The 17,003-nt window shown below is 42.9% G+C and overlaps 1 protein-coding gene across 1 annotated transcript in view; it reads left to right on the top strand.

Annotated features, from left to right (window-relative positions):
* Positions 1 to 1,113: 1,113 nt before the first annotated feature.
* chrm4a (cholinergic receptor, muscarinic 4a) overlaps positions 1,114 to 17,003 on the top strand; it is a 23,950-nt gene continuing 8,060 nt past the window's right edge. Inside the window, exon 1 of the mRNA XM_028794328.2 lies at positions 1,114 to 1,850. Coding sequence (XP_028650161.1) covers positions 1,790 to 1,850 — 61 coding nt within the window. The 5' untranslated portion in view covers positions 1,114 to 1,789. The remainder of the gene's footprint in view (positions 1,851 to 17,003) is intronic.

Raw genomic sequence — 17,003 nt, 5'->3', positions numbered from 1 at the left:
CTCTATCTTTAAACATTACCCCTATGAGCCTGGTCCCAGCTTCAGTCAGTAGACATTAACACTTGACTAAGATGCCAAACTCTGTCACTAGACATCAATCCATGAGTACAGTGAAATGGAAGTGAACTTTTGAGCTGCGTGTTATCCTCAGCTATTTCAGATTAATAATAATAATAATAATTCTTTGCATTTATATAGCGCTTTTCTCACTACTCAAAGCGCTCAGCAATTGCAGGTTAAGGGCCTTGCTTAAGGGCCCAACAGAGCAGAGTCCCTATTGGCATTTGCGGGATTCGAACCAGCAACCTTCCGATTGCCAGTGTAGATCCCTAGCCTTAATCCTTTAGCCATCTGAAAAGAACTCAGGAGCCGACTTCATTTAGTGTCATTGACTTTTTTTAGTGTACTGTACTCTACCTGTACTCTAATTGTTTATGCTGGTCTTAAGAACAAGTCTCCACCATAAGGTTTTTTCACCTTATGTCAGGAGCCAGTCTCTATTTCAACAACATGGACCCACGAACTCTATGCCTGGTTCACTGCCATTAGCACTCAGGCCACTTGTTGGAAGTTAGTGCTAGACATTATTACCCAGGTCCAGTGCCAGTCTTAGCCTCTTGCTAGTTTAGCCATCTTATGAGTTATGGTCAGTGTTGATACCCAATAAATACCACAGTACATCCTGAGTCAAGAGCACTCTTGACCATAGCAACAGGGTGCAGGCCTGCTGATCTTCTCCATTAGAAGCTCATTTGCCAGCTAAATACAGCTGTGAAACTATGTGAGTTGATAGTCACAGTGTCTCATATTCTGGTCATGGACTCTGAGACAGGGCGCTCTTCTTAATTGTGGCCCCATCGAGCAAAGGGTGCTCCAATGACTCCTGAATTTCATTTCTTACCTACAAGCTGCCATGGCTGTTAGTTGCATCACTGGCTGCACATTATCCCCCAAGGAAAGTGCTGTTTAAAGCCGTTATTCAACTGATTTATGGCGACCTAACTACCGAGGTGCGCTCTAGACTCCTGCAAACTTAGTAATCACCCGAGTTACATAATAAGGCGCTGCTCTCACGTTGTATGCACAGCGACTTCTTGAGAGGAGCACTGTTAACCTAGCGATATCTAATGGGCATCTTGAACTCTGAACTTCAGTTCTGGAGGCGATCGTTGATCTCAACATCTAAACTCTGACTTCTGAGATGGTTGATTATTTCAGAATTTTCAGTCTGACTCCCGAAGCATGTTCTGATCCTACCGCTATAACGAGCCTCTGCACTGACCTTCCAAACTGCATGGGCGGCAAATGCGCGAAACGTGCTAACAGCTTCAGTGCCCTCGCCTCCTTTTCTGGCAGCACCTGCCTCTGAGTGTTACCATTTCACCAGCGACCTCGGCTCGGATGATGACGCGCGCTTCTTCAATTTCAACAGCAGGGATGCGCACATTTCTCTCCTTCAGTGTATTCTGCAAGAGGTGCGATAAATCCGATCCAAAGCACTGAGCATCGTTATTCAGAGACTTTGTCGAGGGCCCCCTCCCAGTCCACCCCACCATTAGTACTTAACCCATTCATCACTGGAACTGGACGGCTTGCTGTGGGACGCTGGCACATCTCCCGGATGATTGGCTCTTTTTGTATTACATCACTACACTGGGCTTATTCACTGGATGTGTTCTGCAGAAGACGGATCATCTCCGAGGAGAACGGACAGGTAACTTGGAGAAACAAAAGGATTACTCGAAATGAGGCGCCTGTCTCTGACTGAGAACTCGTGATAAGAGAATCCATGGGGGGCTGCAACCTAACAAGTCCCGGAGTGGGAGAACTGGAACCTTTTACCCGATCTGGTAAGTACATTTAGCTCAGGTCCAGATTTAGGTGGCATATCAGTCACGCTAGTCGGGATAAGTGGTGTCGACTTGGCAAAATAATAATAATAATAAGGGACTGGGAGTCAAAGGCGGAAAAAGATGGGATGTGAATTACCACCATAAACAAAACGAAGCTGGGCAATTGTTCATGGCAAAGTGAGCATCGACACCCGAAGAGTACCGAAGGACACGTAAAGCTTTTTAACAGATAAAGCCTCGCTCCTCCACACTTTCTTGGTGTTTTGTTGAGACTCGAAGTTGTTTAATGCAGTGCCAAAATGCCGATCCATGGCACACATAATTAAGCCCTGCCATCCACATTCATCAAAAGTAAGTGGAGATCTGCGCCGCACAATTAAACTCTAACAAGCTGATCCGTGCCGCCCAATTTAACACAAATGACTCGATCCGTGTCAGCACTCTGCCAAGCGCTTTCGGGTGCGGTGTTGCCATCCCAAACCATAACTGTTTCTCTTAGTGCTATGTTTTGTCATAATTCAAACCTTCATAATGCCAATATAAAATAAGTCCCGCGTCCGTCGAACTCTATTTTCATGGTACTGCGAGTCGCGACGTAGCCTTCCAGCGCTTGGACTCTCTAGTGAGGTGAATTCAGTGTTTAGTTCTCCAAATTCCCCGTGTCATTGCGAGTGTCCACCCTGACGTGAGGTCGCTGGGCTGGTGTGCCCGCCACTGGACCGGCGTCCCGTCCGGGTCTGCTCCTATCGCGACTACGGTATTACGATTTATGTTATGTGCAGGTCCTTATTTCCATTTAAACTTTTTTAATACGCAACCCCCCCCCACGTCTCATTTAAAACTAAAGGCGATTTCCCGAAGAGGATCGATGGAAATAGTAAATTAAATCTCAGTCTGCACTATGAGCTAAATGAGAGTCTTTCAAGAGGTATGACAGACATGCCCCCCCCCCCCCCCCTTAATTTACTAGGTGACCTGGAGTCGTCGATTTTTTTACCTTTGTTGCTTGCCCGGTTATTAACCACCTTAAGTATTTTCCCTTTCCTGAGTCACTATAGCGTCTTTCAAGGAAGGCTACGGTATTTTTGTGGTACAGGGCCAAGTTTCTGCACCTTGTGAAATGAGTCTATTACCATAATAACAATGAATCACGAAGCCTCAAAGAACATCGAACCTGAGATGCTGTTTTACAATGAAATTGCCACTTCACGCGGCACATCTCCATGAATCTTCGCGACAAAATTGATGACCGATATTTAAAGTAATATAAAAATAATGCTCTATCTCCTGCGTTTTCACGGCTCATTTCACGTTAAGGGGCGTCATCTAATAATTGATCGTCATGAATTGGTCAATTTAAAGACTGTTCTCACTTTAGTTTAAAGCTTTGGCTAAATAGTATACAGAATAAAGCAGCCCGTTGTTTGTACGCGATGCCCTTTTTAAAAGGACACAAACAAAGACTACGCACTTAAATTCTGTGTACACATTTGTGCTCAATATGATCTGATTGCAGGTTATTAAAATCATATACTGATGCCTCGATGGAGAGTCGAGGGTGACCATTGCTTTCCACTACTGCTCTCGTGGCCAAAGATATAAACGAATATATAAATTTATAGGAATTCTAGGTCTATTAGTCATATTTACAGACACTTACTCCTCTCCAGGGGTTGCCGTGATTCTACCTCTCTCCACAGATTATTTCACTGCATGGACGGCTTATTTAGACACTTCCATTGCTTATATGTCCACTGGAGGACACTAAAAGTGATAGGCAGAAGGGAGTTAATTCTCTCATATTCCTTATTCTCCCCAGATCAGATAGCGCTTTCTTATCTATTTTCACTGCACACACTCATCTGTCCCTGATGATAATGGCGCCTTTATCCATACCTAAAGATTCGCAAACTGTCACACCCAGGAACGCGGCCTGCTATTCCTATTCACAGTCTGCAGGCCCCGGCGTTTTTGCTCCCTCCCTCCTCCCCTTCTGCCTTGGGGAGGTATAGTCGCTCCACCAGAACTGAAGGATTCGTTTGAAGCAGCAGCTCTCATTACGCCAATCCCAAATGGTCCAAGTGGCTTTCTGTCATCATGAAACTTCTCATTTCCCCAATTATTGGCTCAATGAATTCACACCAATTTAAAAAAGCACAAATTAGACATTGCCTTCCAGGTCTCATGTCCAGAAGATGATACATGCAGATCTTGTGTTACACCCACACATCCAGTTTCTGCATGGTGGAGGAATCATACTTGGACTCCTACAACTGGGCATGCAAACGTCACACAAGGCTGAAGCAGAATCAAAGCACGCTGGTATAGCAATGCTGTCCTATGCACTATGGGCTTCAGTCTTGTGTTTTAAAGGTCTTTGAATTGTGTGGGTAATTGCACAAACTGGAAGGTCTAGTCAGCCAATTATAGGACGGACTCAAAAAAAGTTAACGTGCCTTGTATCTTGGGGCCAGGCGTACGGTATTGGTTAGTTCCATATGGCACTGTTTCCATGGCAAACAGCCGTCGGAGTCCAAAGCCATATCCTGAAGATTACGTTCTTGTATCATCTGCTGATAATGGATTGGAGGCCTTGATTTAATTTTATGGTATTAAAACTGTCAAGATGTGTAGGGAATACTGACAGACAGAGTCATGCTAAATGACAGCTTCCAGTTAGGCTCAGTAATAATTGGCAAGGGAACCTTAATTTGTACAGTACTCAGACACGCAATATTATTGCGTGCGCGCACACACACACACACACTCACTGCATTGAGACACCCCTACATGGCCAGCTCCTCACTCCTCTCTATGATGTTAGACTACTGGAGCGTCGTCCCTGTCGCCTCACGCGCTCACTGTCAGCACTGTCTGTCACATCAGCGGCCGTGCAGTGCAGCTCGATACGAGACGTACAAAAGGTGTGTGACTAATCGTTCAGGGCAACACAACCCGCTGCTCTTACTGTGACAGCTTTCAAGCAGGCGCAGCTTTTAAGAATCAATGTCTCCAGGTGTTTACAGAATATATGATGGTACTTTAAATATTAGACCGATGAAAAGGATAGAGAGCCTTTGTATAAAACGTTTCATAACAAATAAATAAAGCCCGCGGCTTTCGGTTTACCACAGATTATTTCTATTCATTCATTCTGAAAACAGCTTTTTTGTATGATATAATTGTGTTGGTTTTGTAGAATGTGCAGCATTCCCAAATGTTCGGTAAGTGATTAGTCGGGGTTTGGCAAAATGTTGATTATACTCCATTAACTATCGCCCGAAAATCGGTTTCAGAGAGAAGGTTGTTAGATGAGAATAACCGAGCCCGTCCCAATCCACACGGCGGACCTACTCTCCTACTCTTCCCAGGCCATATGCCGAGGCACTCACGTACAATCATAACCTCTAATGTCCACAGACCATCAGAGGTTTCTAAGGTGTTTATTGATCAAATAACAGGCCTTTCAAATAAAAATCATTAAGTAATACAAAAGAACAGTGCAAACTTTCTTAAAACATTGCTAGTCAGGCTGTTTTAAGATCAGCACCATATTTGGCGCCAGTGAAATGTGTACGTTTGGAGATCCCATAAAGCGTTGAAGAGATAAGATGAAGAGGCTCCGAGTCACCTGTCCCGGTCTGAATGCACTTTATTTATTTATTTTCAGCTGTGTCTGAAGAAATCTTGGCAGCTCACTGACCCTTGCAGCAGATTTCCAATCAAGAATTAGAATTCTGTCCGACATTTTACTGACCCCTGCAGCCAGGAGCTGTCACTATCACAAGATTCACACAGACTTCCATCTACAGCTGCAAATCTACAGACCTCTTCTTTAAACAGTGGTAAACGGAGCCTGAACCTGAGCGGTTGTATAGGCACACATTCTCCATTAAACCCAAAGAGACATGAGAATGTTTTTCAGATGAATGCGTAGTAAAACTAGTCCGACAAATTCAAGAATTGCAATTGAAAATGTGTATAAACAAAATTACATTAAATACTATAGGCGCATGACGTACTCAACCTAAAACTCCCAAACTAAGCTTTTAAAATGGCATGTTTCCCTACTGTACTCCGTTTCCGGTTAACTGGCGGCTCTAAACTGCCCCGAAGTGAGTAAATAATGCAGTACAATTCCTATTCAGCCTTAATTCAACCTTTGGGACCAATGCTGTTATAGAACAGCCGTCGACTTCCCACCATCGTGAAACCGCGTTACGCGGATTCAGTTGACTTGAAGGGGTAGGCAGGCTAAAAAAGGAAAAGGCTGTGCGGGCGGGCACAACCTCTGTTCATCGGAAAGATCATTATACTGTACTTGCTGGAGCGGAGCTGCTGGTTGATTGGATCTATGACCTCAGACTTAAAGAACTTGATTGACTGTAACTAAAGCAAAAGGTGTCGACTATGCAGTGCGGTTGATCTCATTTTAGGAGCCCCGTTTACACCTTTGCTTAAACGGATTATGGAATCATTACCTGAATTTGTTTTTTGCGGATTATGGTTGAAATTTATGGTTACTGAGCCTTAGGGTTTTCCATAAGGAGTACGCCACACACATTATGAAACAGAGTCAGCAGACCCGCAGCATGGGATGAATGATAAAAATGACAGGGTGAGACCCCGCCATTCATGGAGGTCAGACACAGCCAAGGGTAGTGCATGTACAGACGGCAATTTTTTTCTAAAGTAAACCAAGCACAGTGTGTGGATACTGAAATATGAAAGGAAAAAAGGCAGATTCGCGTTGGCAGATGGAGAACAGATGTTGTACATACAGGCAGTCAAACTGGAAATAAATGGGTTTCCATTATACACTCAATTAAACACACTCTCCTTTTATTCTTCGCGCAGCAAGTTTCCAGTAAATCTAAAAGATCCCACTACTCCTTCTATATTTAGTTAAACTCCATGTTAGTCTACGTCGGCCGTCAATATTCAGGGTATCTTCCGAAAAGCACATTAAGTCAAAAATGTATTTTAACCCCAAGGCACAGTTCTCATTGCGGTCAAAGAGCTTCTCACTGTGGGGACCATGCCATAACAACCTTGCTTCCACTTATTTTTGCAACGGAAAAAGAATGACAGACATCTTCCATTCGACCGCGTTCTGATCGCCACTACCTTGGGGGCGGGGCGAGATTTTCGTTACACGTTACATTCGTACATTATTCCCCTGGGCTCTAATCTGGTGGGGTGGCAATCTCAGTCCAGCATCTGAAGGTTATCCTTCAATTCCGACTTTTAATGAGGCTCGTTCCCGTCTTCAGTGGAGCTCCTTGTTTAACGAGTCCTCTTATTCACTTGTTTATTAATTCATTCGGTGAATTCAAAAGAACCCGACAGCGTTTGCTTTGCGTTTCAATGAAATTTGGTAGAGATGAGTATTGATTTAATGAACTGTAGCATGACTGTGTGCAATCTGTTCCACTCATTTGTTAAAATTTGTCTGCTTGTAGACCGGCAATGAAGCCTTTTCACTCCAGAAGATGCACACTCCGCTACAGGAGGCAAGCCCACGAAAAATCATCTTCTATCTGAGCCCCAGTGGTCTGGTCATAGACGCCTTAGGGCTCGTTTACAAGGTGGAGAGAATTGCAGGACTATGAGGCAAATGTATTTATATAAATACAGTATCATGAGAAAGCTCAAGATGGTAGTGTGGCGTTTACATTTAGGCAAAAGAAAGCTCAGTAAGAAAAACGATCTGGATGGGAGGAGCTTGTAGCCTGAGCGTCTCTCTGTAGATTCCGGGAACCTAAAAGTACATGGGCTAAGTAAATGGACGAAAGAAGAGTGCGGTACTGTACAAACAAGGCCGATTATCTAACTTATGTTAGTGAAAGGGCAAGCAAAACAAATGTTTTCACACAAACAAGCTTTTACCAAATATGTTTCATTCTCAATGTTGTGTCTAGACACCGTTTTACGGAACGCAGAAGCACAGTTTCATATCCCCGAGCAGAAGTACATATGCTCTAAACGCGTGTAGCCTACAATTCCTAATTCACTGCGGGATTGTTTTTCAAAAGAGGAAGGTTGGTTGTGAAAAAAAGAATGTGGGTTAAACGTCTTGTTTCATGTAAACAACCAGCTTGTACAACACTCAGGGAACAAGTGTCTTGTCCTGGATTGGCTCGTTCTTTACACCTGATCTTAAAAGGACGGGCTACTGAAATTTAAAACCCTGGTTTGGAATAAGCGGGGTCAGAAACTGAACGAGTCCTTTATCCGTGTTTTGAGACTTTGAAATAACGTATTAATTAGACGTGTTAACATCCTTGGGCTTCAGTCATCTTGCTCTTCTGGATGTTTTGCTTGCGCGACCTGAGAACTGTACAAATGCTTGCTATCAAAGACAGAATGAGCGTTATCATTTTTACCAGTCAAATATTAACGTTCTTAGTGGTTTAATGATTAATGACAATGATCCAGCGCGTTAAGAGCGAGTAAAGGTATTATGAAAGTATAAAATTAAGCTTTGTCATTTTACTTAATCGTCCTTTGAGTATACTCTTAAAAATAATGGTTGTTTACTGGGTTGTGTGGTTCCTTTAAGAACCATTGCTTGACAAAGCACCATTTAATTCTGGGATGGGTTCTTTGCGCTTTCTTGCAGGACTTTAACAGATTAATCAAACCTGGATTTAGCCCGTGTTATTGTAAGCAGCAGGAGTTCTTTAAAAATCACGGGCCATTGGTGTTTCACAAATCTGTTACCAAGTATTCATGATTTATGAAGCTTCTTACGAATACATAAAGGTTCTTTCTGGAACCTTCAAGTAGCTGGGTCTTTTGGGAACTAAAAATGGTTCCCCTATGGCATCGCTATGAAGAACCTCTCGGGCACCTTTATTTTTAAGAATTAAAGGTATTTTATTAAATGTCATTACCTCAGAAACTAGTTCTAAACCAGGCATATATCGTGAATGTTTTTTTTTTAAATATTCCCCAAATTACCTACTTGTGGAATTATTAGTTTAATGAACGACAACCTCGGCATATACTCATCAAAATAAAATCATATGATGTCAAAGCTCCTGAACATTTATATAATTCATTCCGTTGCTGATAACAGGTTTCTTGTTATTAACTGATTCAGTCGTAACGTTCTAATCAGTGAATGGTCATGAGAGGCAAGAAGCTTCTTGACCGGCTGTGGGATATAAAGCAAGAGATCCGAATTAATGAAGAAGCAGCGCCGACAACTGCGTTACCATGCCACCCCAGTTCAGTTGGTTCTTTGATAACCAGTTTTTCCATACACTAAATTAAAATCATCGCCATGGAAAGAGGAACACAAAACACCATTTCATCATTCTACAGTTTTGCACAGCGTCATATATGAACCCACTCTAATCAGCATACAAAAATTCGTATTTAAAAAATCCCGAAATTAAACACGTCATGCTCCGTCTATTGTACTGTATACAAATTGTGTTGTACAAATGCGGTGTTTGGGGATCGTCGTTTATTTATTTCCCTTCAGAACTTTAGTAAAGATTAATCGGCAGTCTCCTTTCCATTAATGACAATACAAAAGGCTATTCGTCAGTTTACCAGGTCTATCCCCACCCCTTTAGAAATCAAGGAAATGTATATAGCATTGACAACAACGTTTGACTGCACACAAAAGGTCTTCCACTTTCAACAGTGCGGCTTGGGGATTCTGCGTCAATACTCCAGAGACTCCGATGTCTGCTAAAGGAAACAGTTAATGTTTGAACTGTAGTTTGGCGCAAACGCACTTTGAGGAGATTGGAGTCCATGGCAGTGAGCGACGAAAGTGCTAGTGAACTGATTCAGGAAATAAACCCAGACTGTTAGATATTTCCAAATTATATTATTGTAAGCGGTGCTTTCCCTTTAACTAACTTGGACTGGTGGTTAAGTCTCAGCCATAACATACTGAGTGTGCTACCGATGAAATGGTGCCTATTAGGCGTGGCAATTTCAAACTGGCCGTGTAAGTGTATGCGTGAGTGGGCATTGCGATGGACTGGCACCCTTGTCCTGCTCAGATCGGTGTGTCCGGGGCAGGCTCTAGTCCCAGCGACCCTAAATTGGATTATATAATCGTTTACATTTATTGTATCGTGTAAGGTATCTATAGTGCCTTGAGGTTCACTATTTAAGTAGTAAAAATAAATTCAGTTATCTGTGTCTGCTCGACATATTAACAGTATGTAGATGGCTTGTTCGCTGGCGACGGGACTCTCAGCTACGGGTTCGGCGACATCCAACATACTTTCAGCTTGCAGCTCTACCCAGATGGCGGCACTGCGTTGCCTCTGTCAGTGAGGTTTGCTCATCTCTGCTTCGCTAAACAGGGACTGACTTGTTTTTGTGGGCGTCCGCAGGAATGCCAGCACTCATTAGCTCCGGCCCAGCGCTCCCAGTCACTCGGCTGTCTGCCTCGCACACTGCGCCTCCGACAATTAAAACTTTCTTGACAGTTTTGTTGCCTTCCAGGGAGCTGTTCCGATTCCCCTAATAAGCACCCATGTCGCCTAGTACAGCGCGCCTCGGTGCCATCTCTCCGGCTCCAGATGAAGCGAGATCTGTCGGGGTGCCAGGAGTAGCTACACAAAGAGTGGGGACACATGGGAGACACTGTAAGGGTTTGTGACAATAAGATGCCACCCACTGGGTCTAATAAGCTCCAGGCTATAAACAGCAGTGCATTGGAATTTAGCCTCCCCTCTCAGAGGGAAAAAAAACAACATCGGACTGTTTTATTAGTGACTGAAGTTGAAATCAATCCATAAATGCATGTCTGTCGGTGAACACTGTGCCAATTTAATTGAAATTACTTAATACGGCGATATAAATTGTTAGACGCACTTATGTGGAACCTGTTGACATAATTAGGATAAGTAAATCCAGCATTGTATTATTTTGGAGCTTGTAAGGAAAAGAAACGAGTTGTTTTTTCATTACGTCGAGCCATATACGCTGCCCTGTTATATATTCGAGAGGGAGATTTATCACCAGCATTTCAACCCCCAAGAGTTAGTCTAACTATTTGCGCTGTGATTGCTCACATTTCCGCGCTATGGATTGGAGCCTCGTCCAGGACTGGATCATGCTTTGCACCCGATGCTGTCTGGATGGGTTCCACGAGATGGATTTTGAAAGGGCGTGAATGCACTGTAGATAAACGAACTTCATTCGCAAGGTGTGGCCGATGTATGCGGACTCCTTGAACTACCTCTTTCTGCGTCTACTGTCGGCAAGCTAGTCAGAATAAATAGGCGGGAGCTCCACACATCTAAGATGCTGCCTTGTAATACTTTGGAATTATGGCTCAAATCAGACCTTTAACAAAATGACGAATCATCCGCTACAGCTGCTTGAGGTCAAAGTTCAGTCGACTCAATCAATTGCCTTTTCCTTGTCAATAATGCGACCTTTTAACAGCTAGAGGCTTTGCCAGATGAACGGATGCGATAGCACATGTACGATACCCCTCGTTACATTTCTACTGAGACACAGTGAAGCGCTGCTCTTAGGCTAGCACAGACCGGCGCAGCGAAGCTTTGGGGAGTGAGTGACACTTCGTCTCCTGAGAGTGCAGGGGAGATGATGTCCATCTCCAAAGGTCATCGATCACGCCAGTAGTCCAGCTACTCATAGGCAATGCTGGTTACTTTAATTGGCATTGTGCTACTACCCTGAAGTAAAAAAGAAAAAGTTATTTAAAGGTGTCAACATGCAGTGCCTCCTGAGACGGTGCCGTCTGTATAAACTGGAGAAATGAGATGCCATGTTTCATCTGTGACTCCTTGCCTCAGAGTGACAGGTCCAATGTTTGATTCAGCATCTCTCTGTGCCAGAATCCATCACTGATTTAGTGCTTTTGAAAGCCAGGATTACTCTTTAGCTTGATGCCTATGGATTCCAAACTACATCTTGGGAAGCCATCCCTGCCTTTGAATGCTGAGAGCACTAACAACCTCACCCCCATGATTTGGTTTCTCCTGGTGCCAGGGCTGTTTTCTAGTGCAATGTCTCTGGATGCCAGGCTCAGAATATGATCTGATGCCGGAACACTAAGCTCTTTTTGAGCTTTTCCATGGTGTTGTTTACTCATTGCTAAAGCATCAGTTTGCCCAGCAGCAGCTCTCATTAGCTGGCAGAGGAAAAGCAAGTCACTCAACATCAAGGTGGACAGCGCCTGCACAAAGGATCCGCGATCTGTTGCTAACGAGACTGGCAGTACAGTGGCCAGGAAAATGGCTCACTCATTAGTTGGTACTAATGCTAATGCTGCCTGGACTTCTGTGTTAGTAATGGACAGACTATTTGAGAGGTTCTACCAAAGCTTTAAGGTGTATAACCTCCTCTTTCTTCTTCACCATCTCTAAATAAGTCAATGGTGACAGTGAAATAGATAGATAGATGAAATGGTGGACAGTCTCCAGTGGTAGAACCCTGTGGAGCCTCTTCAGGGAGCAGAAATTAGATTCACCCACACAAGGTTTGACTCGGGCCCCCTGCAGACCTAAAAACTTGGTTATTCAGATTGAGCTAATATTTTTATGGCAGGTCTTTAATTCTACAGAGGGTCATAGGCTACATTTATCAGGAGGGTTTAATAAACCAGGTTGTGAATTTGCCATTAGCTCTGTTTGGTATTCTGCAAAAATGCAAATGACACAGATATTAGTGCCTTTGTCTCACCTTGCCTTAAACCCAGGTTTAAGTCCACTGCAGTTCAAGTTTTTTCCACACACTACGGCATTCTCTCACATTCCACTAGAACATTCTAAAACTGGCACAGTATGAGTATAAGTGTGTATGTGTGCCCTGAGGTGGGATGGCATCCTGCCTCATGTCCACTGCTACTGCCCTTCTCCAAGGCCCTTTGATAGAATTCATAAGATGAATGAATGGATTAAAGCTTCACTCCAGAAGGTGAATAGTATGGACAGATGTTTACACATCTTTGGGACTGAACTTGTTGGGTTTATAAGTCGACGGACTGTGGAGAATGTGGAGTATGCTGTGTGAATGGCTGATGTAATTTATGTTCATTGTCACATGGAGCATGCAATAGCATTGTAGGCATGCAATGTATTTTAGAGTCACTAGGTCAACTATGCCATCATCAAGGAGCACTTCATCCTCATTATGAATTCTGCCCTCATCTAAGAGTGCACTTCAAGTAAAGGCAGGTGGCACATAACATGAGTATAATAATAATAATAATAAAAGAAAAGCATCATGGGTAATGTGAAGCAAAAAATAGAAGTTGTATAGATTTCCATTACGGCTCAAAGAGAGGATGAACTAAGATGCAAGTGAATGCTTCTGAACTGTAAAGAAGAATGAGAAACACAATGAACGAGGGGTGAGTGAAACTGACGGAGCCAGACACTATACAGACGCTTTCCCATTAACTTAATTTCTGTGGTAATAATACTGAGCAAGGAATGAGGATGGGTCCACAATTTTAAAGTAGAGCTGTGTTCCGCTGCAGTTTCTGGTTAAGATAGAAGCCAGTGGGTTTCTGGTATTTTCCGATATTTATAGTGCAACTGAATCAAAAAGAATAGGAAAGCTGCATGCTGCCTGCCGAGATAAAGGTGTGTTTCAGATGGGCTTGCAACTTTAAAGATCTCACTCACCAAGGGGAGTACAGATGAAAGGCATCCCTCAAAGCACCCTGGGACAGGCTCAACACCACCCCTCTTAGATTAATAATTCAAAATAGGATTTGGTGGACCAGTCCTATGCAGGGAGCCCTGAGAAGATGAGGATGGCAGCTTGGCTCAGTCTGTTTGGTGCAAATTAGAACATAGCCCACACAGAACCAGGAAGAAATGGTCAAATTGTGATGGGCACATCATAGTGAAACTCCAAAGAATGAACACTAACTAGGCCCATTTATAGTGGCCAAGGCAGAATAGGCTGGTCATAAGTGCAGACATCTGTCAGGTACCAGCTAGCATATCCTTAAGTGTAAAGCAGGAATCAGTCAGTCTGACTTGGGGTTCAGATCAGTATGCAGAGCAGAACTGTTAGATATTCTGACCAAGAGGCAACATGAACTGGTCAAATGCATGAAAAGATAATTTCACAGACATTTAGACCACAACAACGGATAGATCAACAGCAATATATATGACTGAGCACAGTCTGATAGAAGGTACAAGGGACCACCCATATAAGAAAATTTCAGATTAGCAATGACCAGTACAATGTAGGCATCATTTATAGAAAGTTCAGAACAAAACTCATACAAAAACTGAGAAAACTGGATAAGAGTGCCGCTATGGACGATCAGTTCAATAATGAGAGACAAGGCAGAGCAGACCAGTCCAATGCGCCGACTATGGAACACAAGTCCAATAATGAGGGCCCTGTCTATGGCAATCTTGTCAAATAATGATCCCTCACAATCCACAGCAGACCAATCCAATATGTCAAACAGGTGACACCAGCCCAATAATAAAAACACTACATTGCAGCCCAATCTAATACATCAACAGGGGGGCACCTGTCCAATAACGTGAACACAGTTGGCAGTTGGTTAGTTCAACAGGACAACCATGGATCACAAAGTCTAATGATGAGAGCCTACCATATTGTAGATCAGTCCATTTCACAGACCAACAAACATCAGTCTAGTAATGAAACAACAACTTGTAAACAGCACTAGGAACAAAACTGAGCTTTTGAAAAACGCATGTGTCTGCTTTAAACAAAAAAAAAAAAAGTATTTGTGCACTTGTTACTTAATCAGTTTCACGGCTGGAGGAGCCCATCTTGACAACATTGGGCTTAATGTAGTAATCGCCCCAAAACAGGACGCCAGCCATCACAGTGCAATAAGGGCTAGCATTTTCAGGGCCCTCTACAGTATATTTATGATTATTAGTAAGATTTTGGAGCCCCAATCTTGAAGACCCGGCAGAGCACACTAATTCCCAAACCCACATTAATTTACAGTCACTAATTAAACTATAATGCAAGTGTTTAAGATGTGTTATGTAAATCAAATAAATCAAAGCACCTTTAAATTAAAAAAAAAAAGAATTCACAAGGAGAACCCAATCCAGCCCTGTGGAGCTGATAGGGTTAGGCAATAGAACCATCCACCACATCCTCTTGGAAAATACACTTGTTCAAAACAGGGAAAGAGGAACTGTGAAAAGAAATGACTCCGTTGAGCGAAGAATAACAGTAAATTGACAAGCTTGTCTGAGACCCACGTTTCACAGAAAGACAATTTTCACTCAAAGCATTACTACTGAACATGAATCAGACACTCGAACTTTCCCAAATACTCACTTTTAATCTGACGGTCAGCAAGCTACTACACCATGTCCTGCTTCTAAACCAGTTAACAACTGGCTACTTATAAAAAAAAGCTGCTTTCAGTAAGATGAACTAGCGGTGCACACGTTTCATTTAAACGACAGACAAAGCTTGAATCTCGCAAGCAATGGCGTGTAGCTGTTCTTCAACGTCGGCTGGAGTTTTGTTCCTAAAGTTCCAAAGTCATGTTTATTAGCTGTCTGATGGTTCCAAATTGTGCGAATTTGAGATGTTTCGTGTGAGTGAAGGATTCGTGTATAGGGTTGCTGGGCACCAGGTGATGGGTTAATCTCCAGCTACCCCGAGATCCTGCCCTGCCAACGCAGGTTAAAATTATGGATGGTTAAGAACAGAAATTAAACTTCAGACATTTAAATTTCTTGAACGTATACTCAATAGGCTATAATGCTGTTTTTATGTAAAACATACCTTAATAGTCAAAATAACTCTTTGACACAGAAATTGACTGAAATTCCACCGCAAGTATAAAAGCTTTTAAATATAGACGACTTCGTTGGAAGTATAGGAGCCACAAAACTAAATAAACGTTACTGAAGCGCCGTGCAGCTAGGCTTGGCGCAATTGCGCTGGCGGGAGGCGGCCGGCTTTGCGCCATTCCGCTTGCAGCAAAACACTCAAACGGGACTGGCAGCTTCAATGGACGCATCAAACAATTATATTTGCATACTTACACACATGCAAAATTGGGAGCAGATTCATGAGTATTTACCTTTCTGATTTTATATTTTCTTTTTTACTACCTCATTGATGCACGCAGTGCAGGACACACTTTTTTTCGAGCTTCTTACGGTTCAAAGTTTCAAGTCGCGTTAAGCACTGTCAGTAACGGCTTACAGTTTATCTTCCACTCGGTACACTTGTCGCTCCAATTTGTGTAAAAAGCGAATATCAAACAAAGTGCGTGTTTATTAAAAATGCCGCGCTTGTTGTCCGTCAGATGATATGCGCTCTAGCCAATCAGTGGCTGTGACGTCATAACAGCCTCGTTACCGTGTTCCTGACTAGGACTCAGCGAAAGGAGTGGGAGGCTGCCAAATTTCACTTTTGTACAGAAACGTTAAAAAAACATTTTGTGCACGTATTGTAAACGAAATAGAACGAGAAGTCAATCGGTTTCCGCGTGATTGTTAGCAGGAAAACAGCTCTACTAATCTTTCAAGTACGTATGAAATAAGCAGGGTGGATAGCTTTAATAGGGTGACCATACGTTCTCTTTTTTTCATGATATGTCATCTTTTTGGAACCTAAAAATTCGCCGTGCCGGGATTTCCAAAAAGCCTAAAATGGTGCTTTCATGATGATATTTTCTGTGTAGAGTCGATGTACGTTCTCTGTGTATCTGCATAGGGTTGCTTTCTCCCTGTTTACCCGCCTTGTCTCAAATATGCCCGATTACGCCCAACATGCATCCATTGGTCAAACTGGTTATAGACACGCTCTATGCGTCGATCTATTCAGTGAAGCCGCTTTAGCAAATTTTACAGTTTCTAGTAGGACAACTAGTAGATGTTTTCAACTTGCACGCAGTATAACTTAGCGATGTGCGTACTGTTTAGGAGAAGTTGATAGGAAATGTGGAGGAATTTGCACGAAAGGAAGACAGCTATGATGACGGAGCAACGCTCTGTTGAACACCACGGTTAAACGTCAAATCATAAGAACAAAAGATGCACAGACAAAAGTGTAAGTGTGCAGACAAATTAAAAATAAAAACCTGTTTCATTGACATGGGAGTAATGCTAATGTCTTAGCAAATGAATGTGCTAGCAACTTAAAAGCGCATTCACACAACGAAGCACAAAA

This window comes from Erpetoichthys calabaricus, chromosome 2 (assembly GCF_900747795.2).
Source record: "Erpetoichthys calabaricus chromosome 2, fErpCal1.3, whole genome shotgun sequence".
Taxonomy (NCBI): Eukaryota; Metazoa; Chordata; class Cladistia; order Polypteriformes; family Polypteridae; genus Erpetoichthys; species Erpetoichthys calabaricus.
The sequence above is the reverse complement of the archived record's forward strand: the minus strand, read 5'-3'. Positions and strand labels throughout refer to the sequence as shown.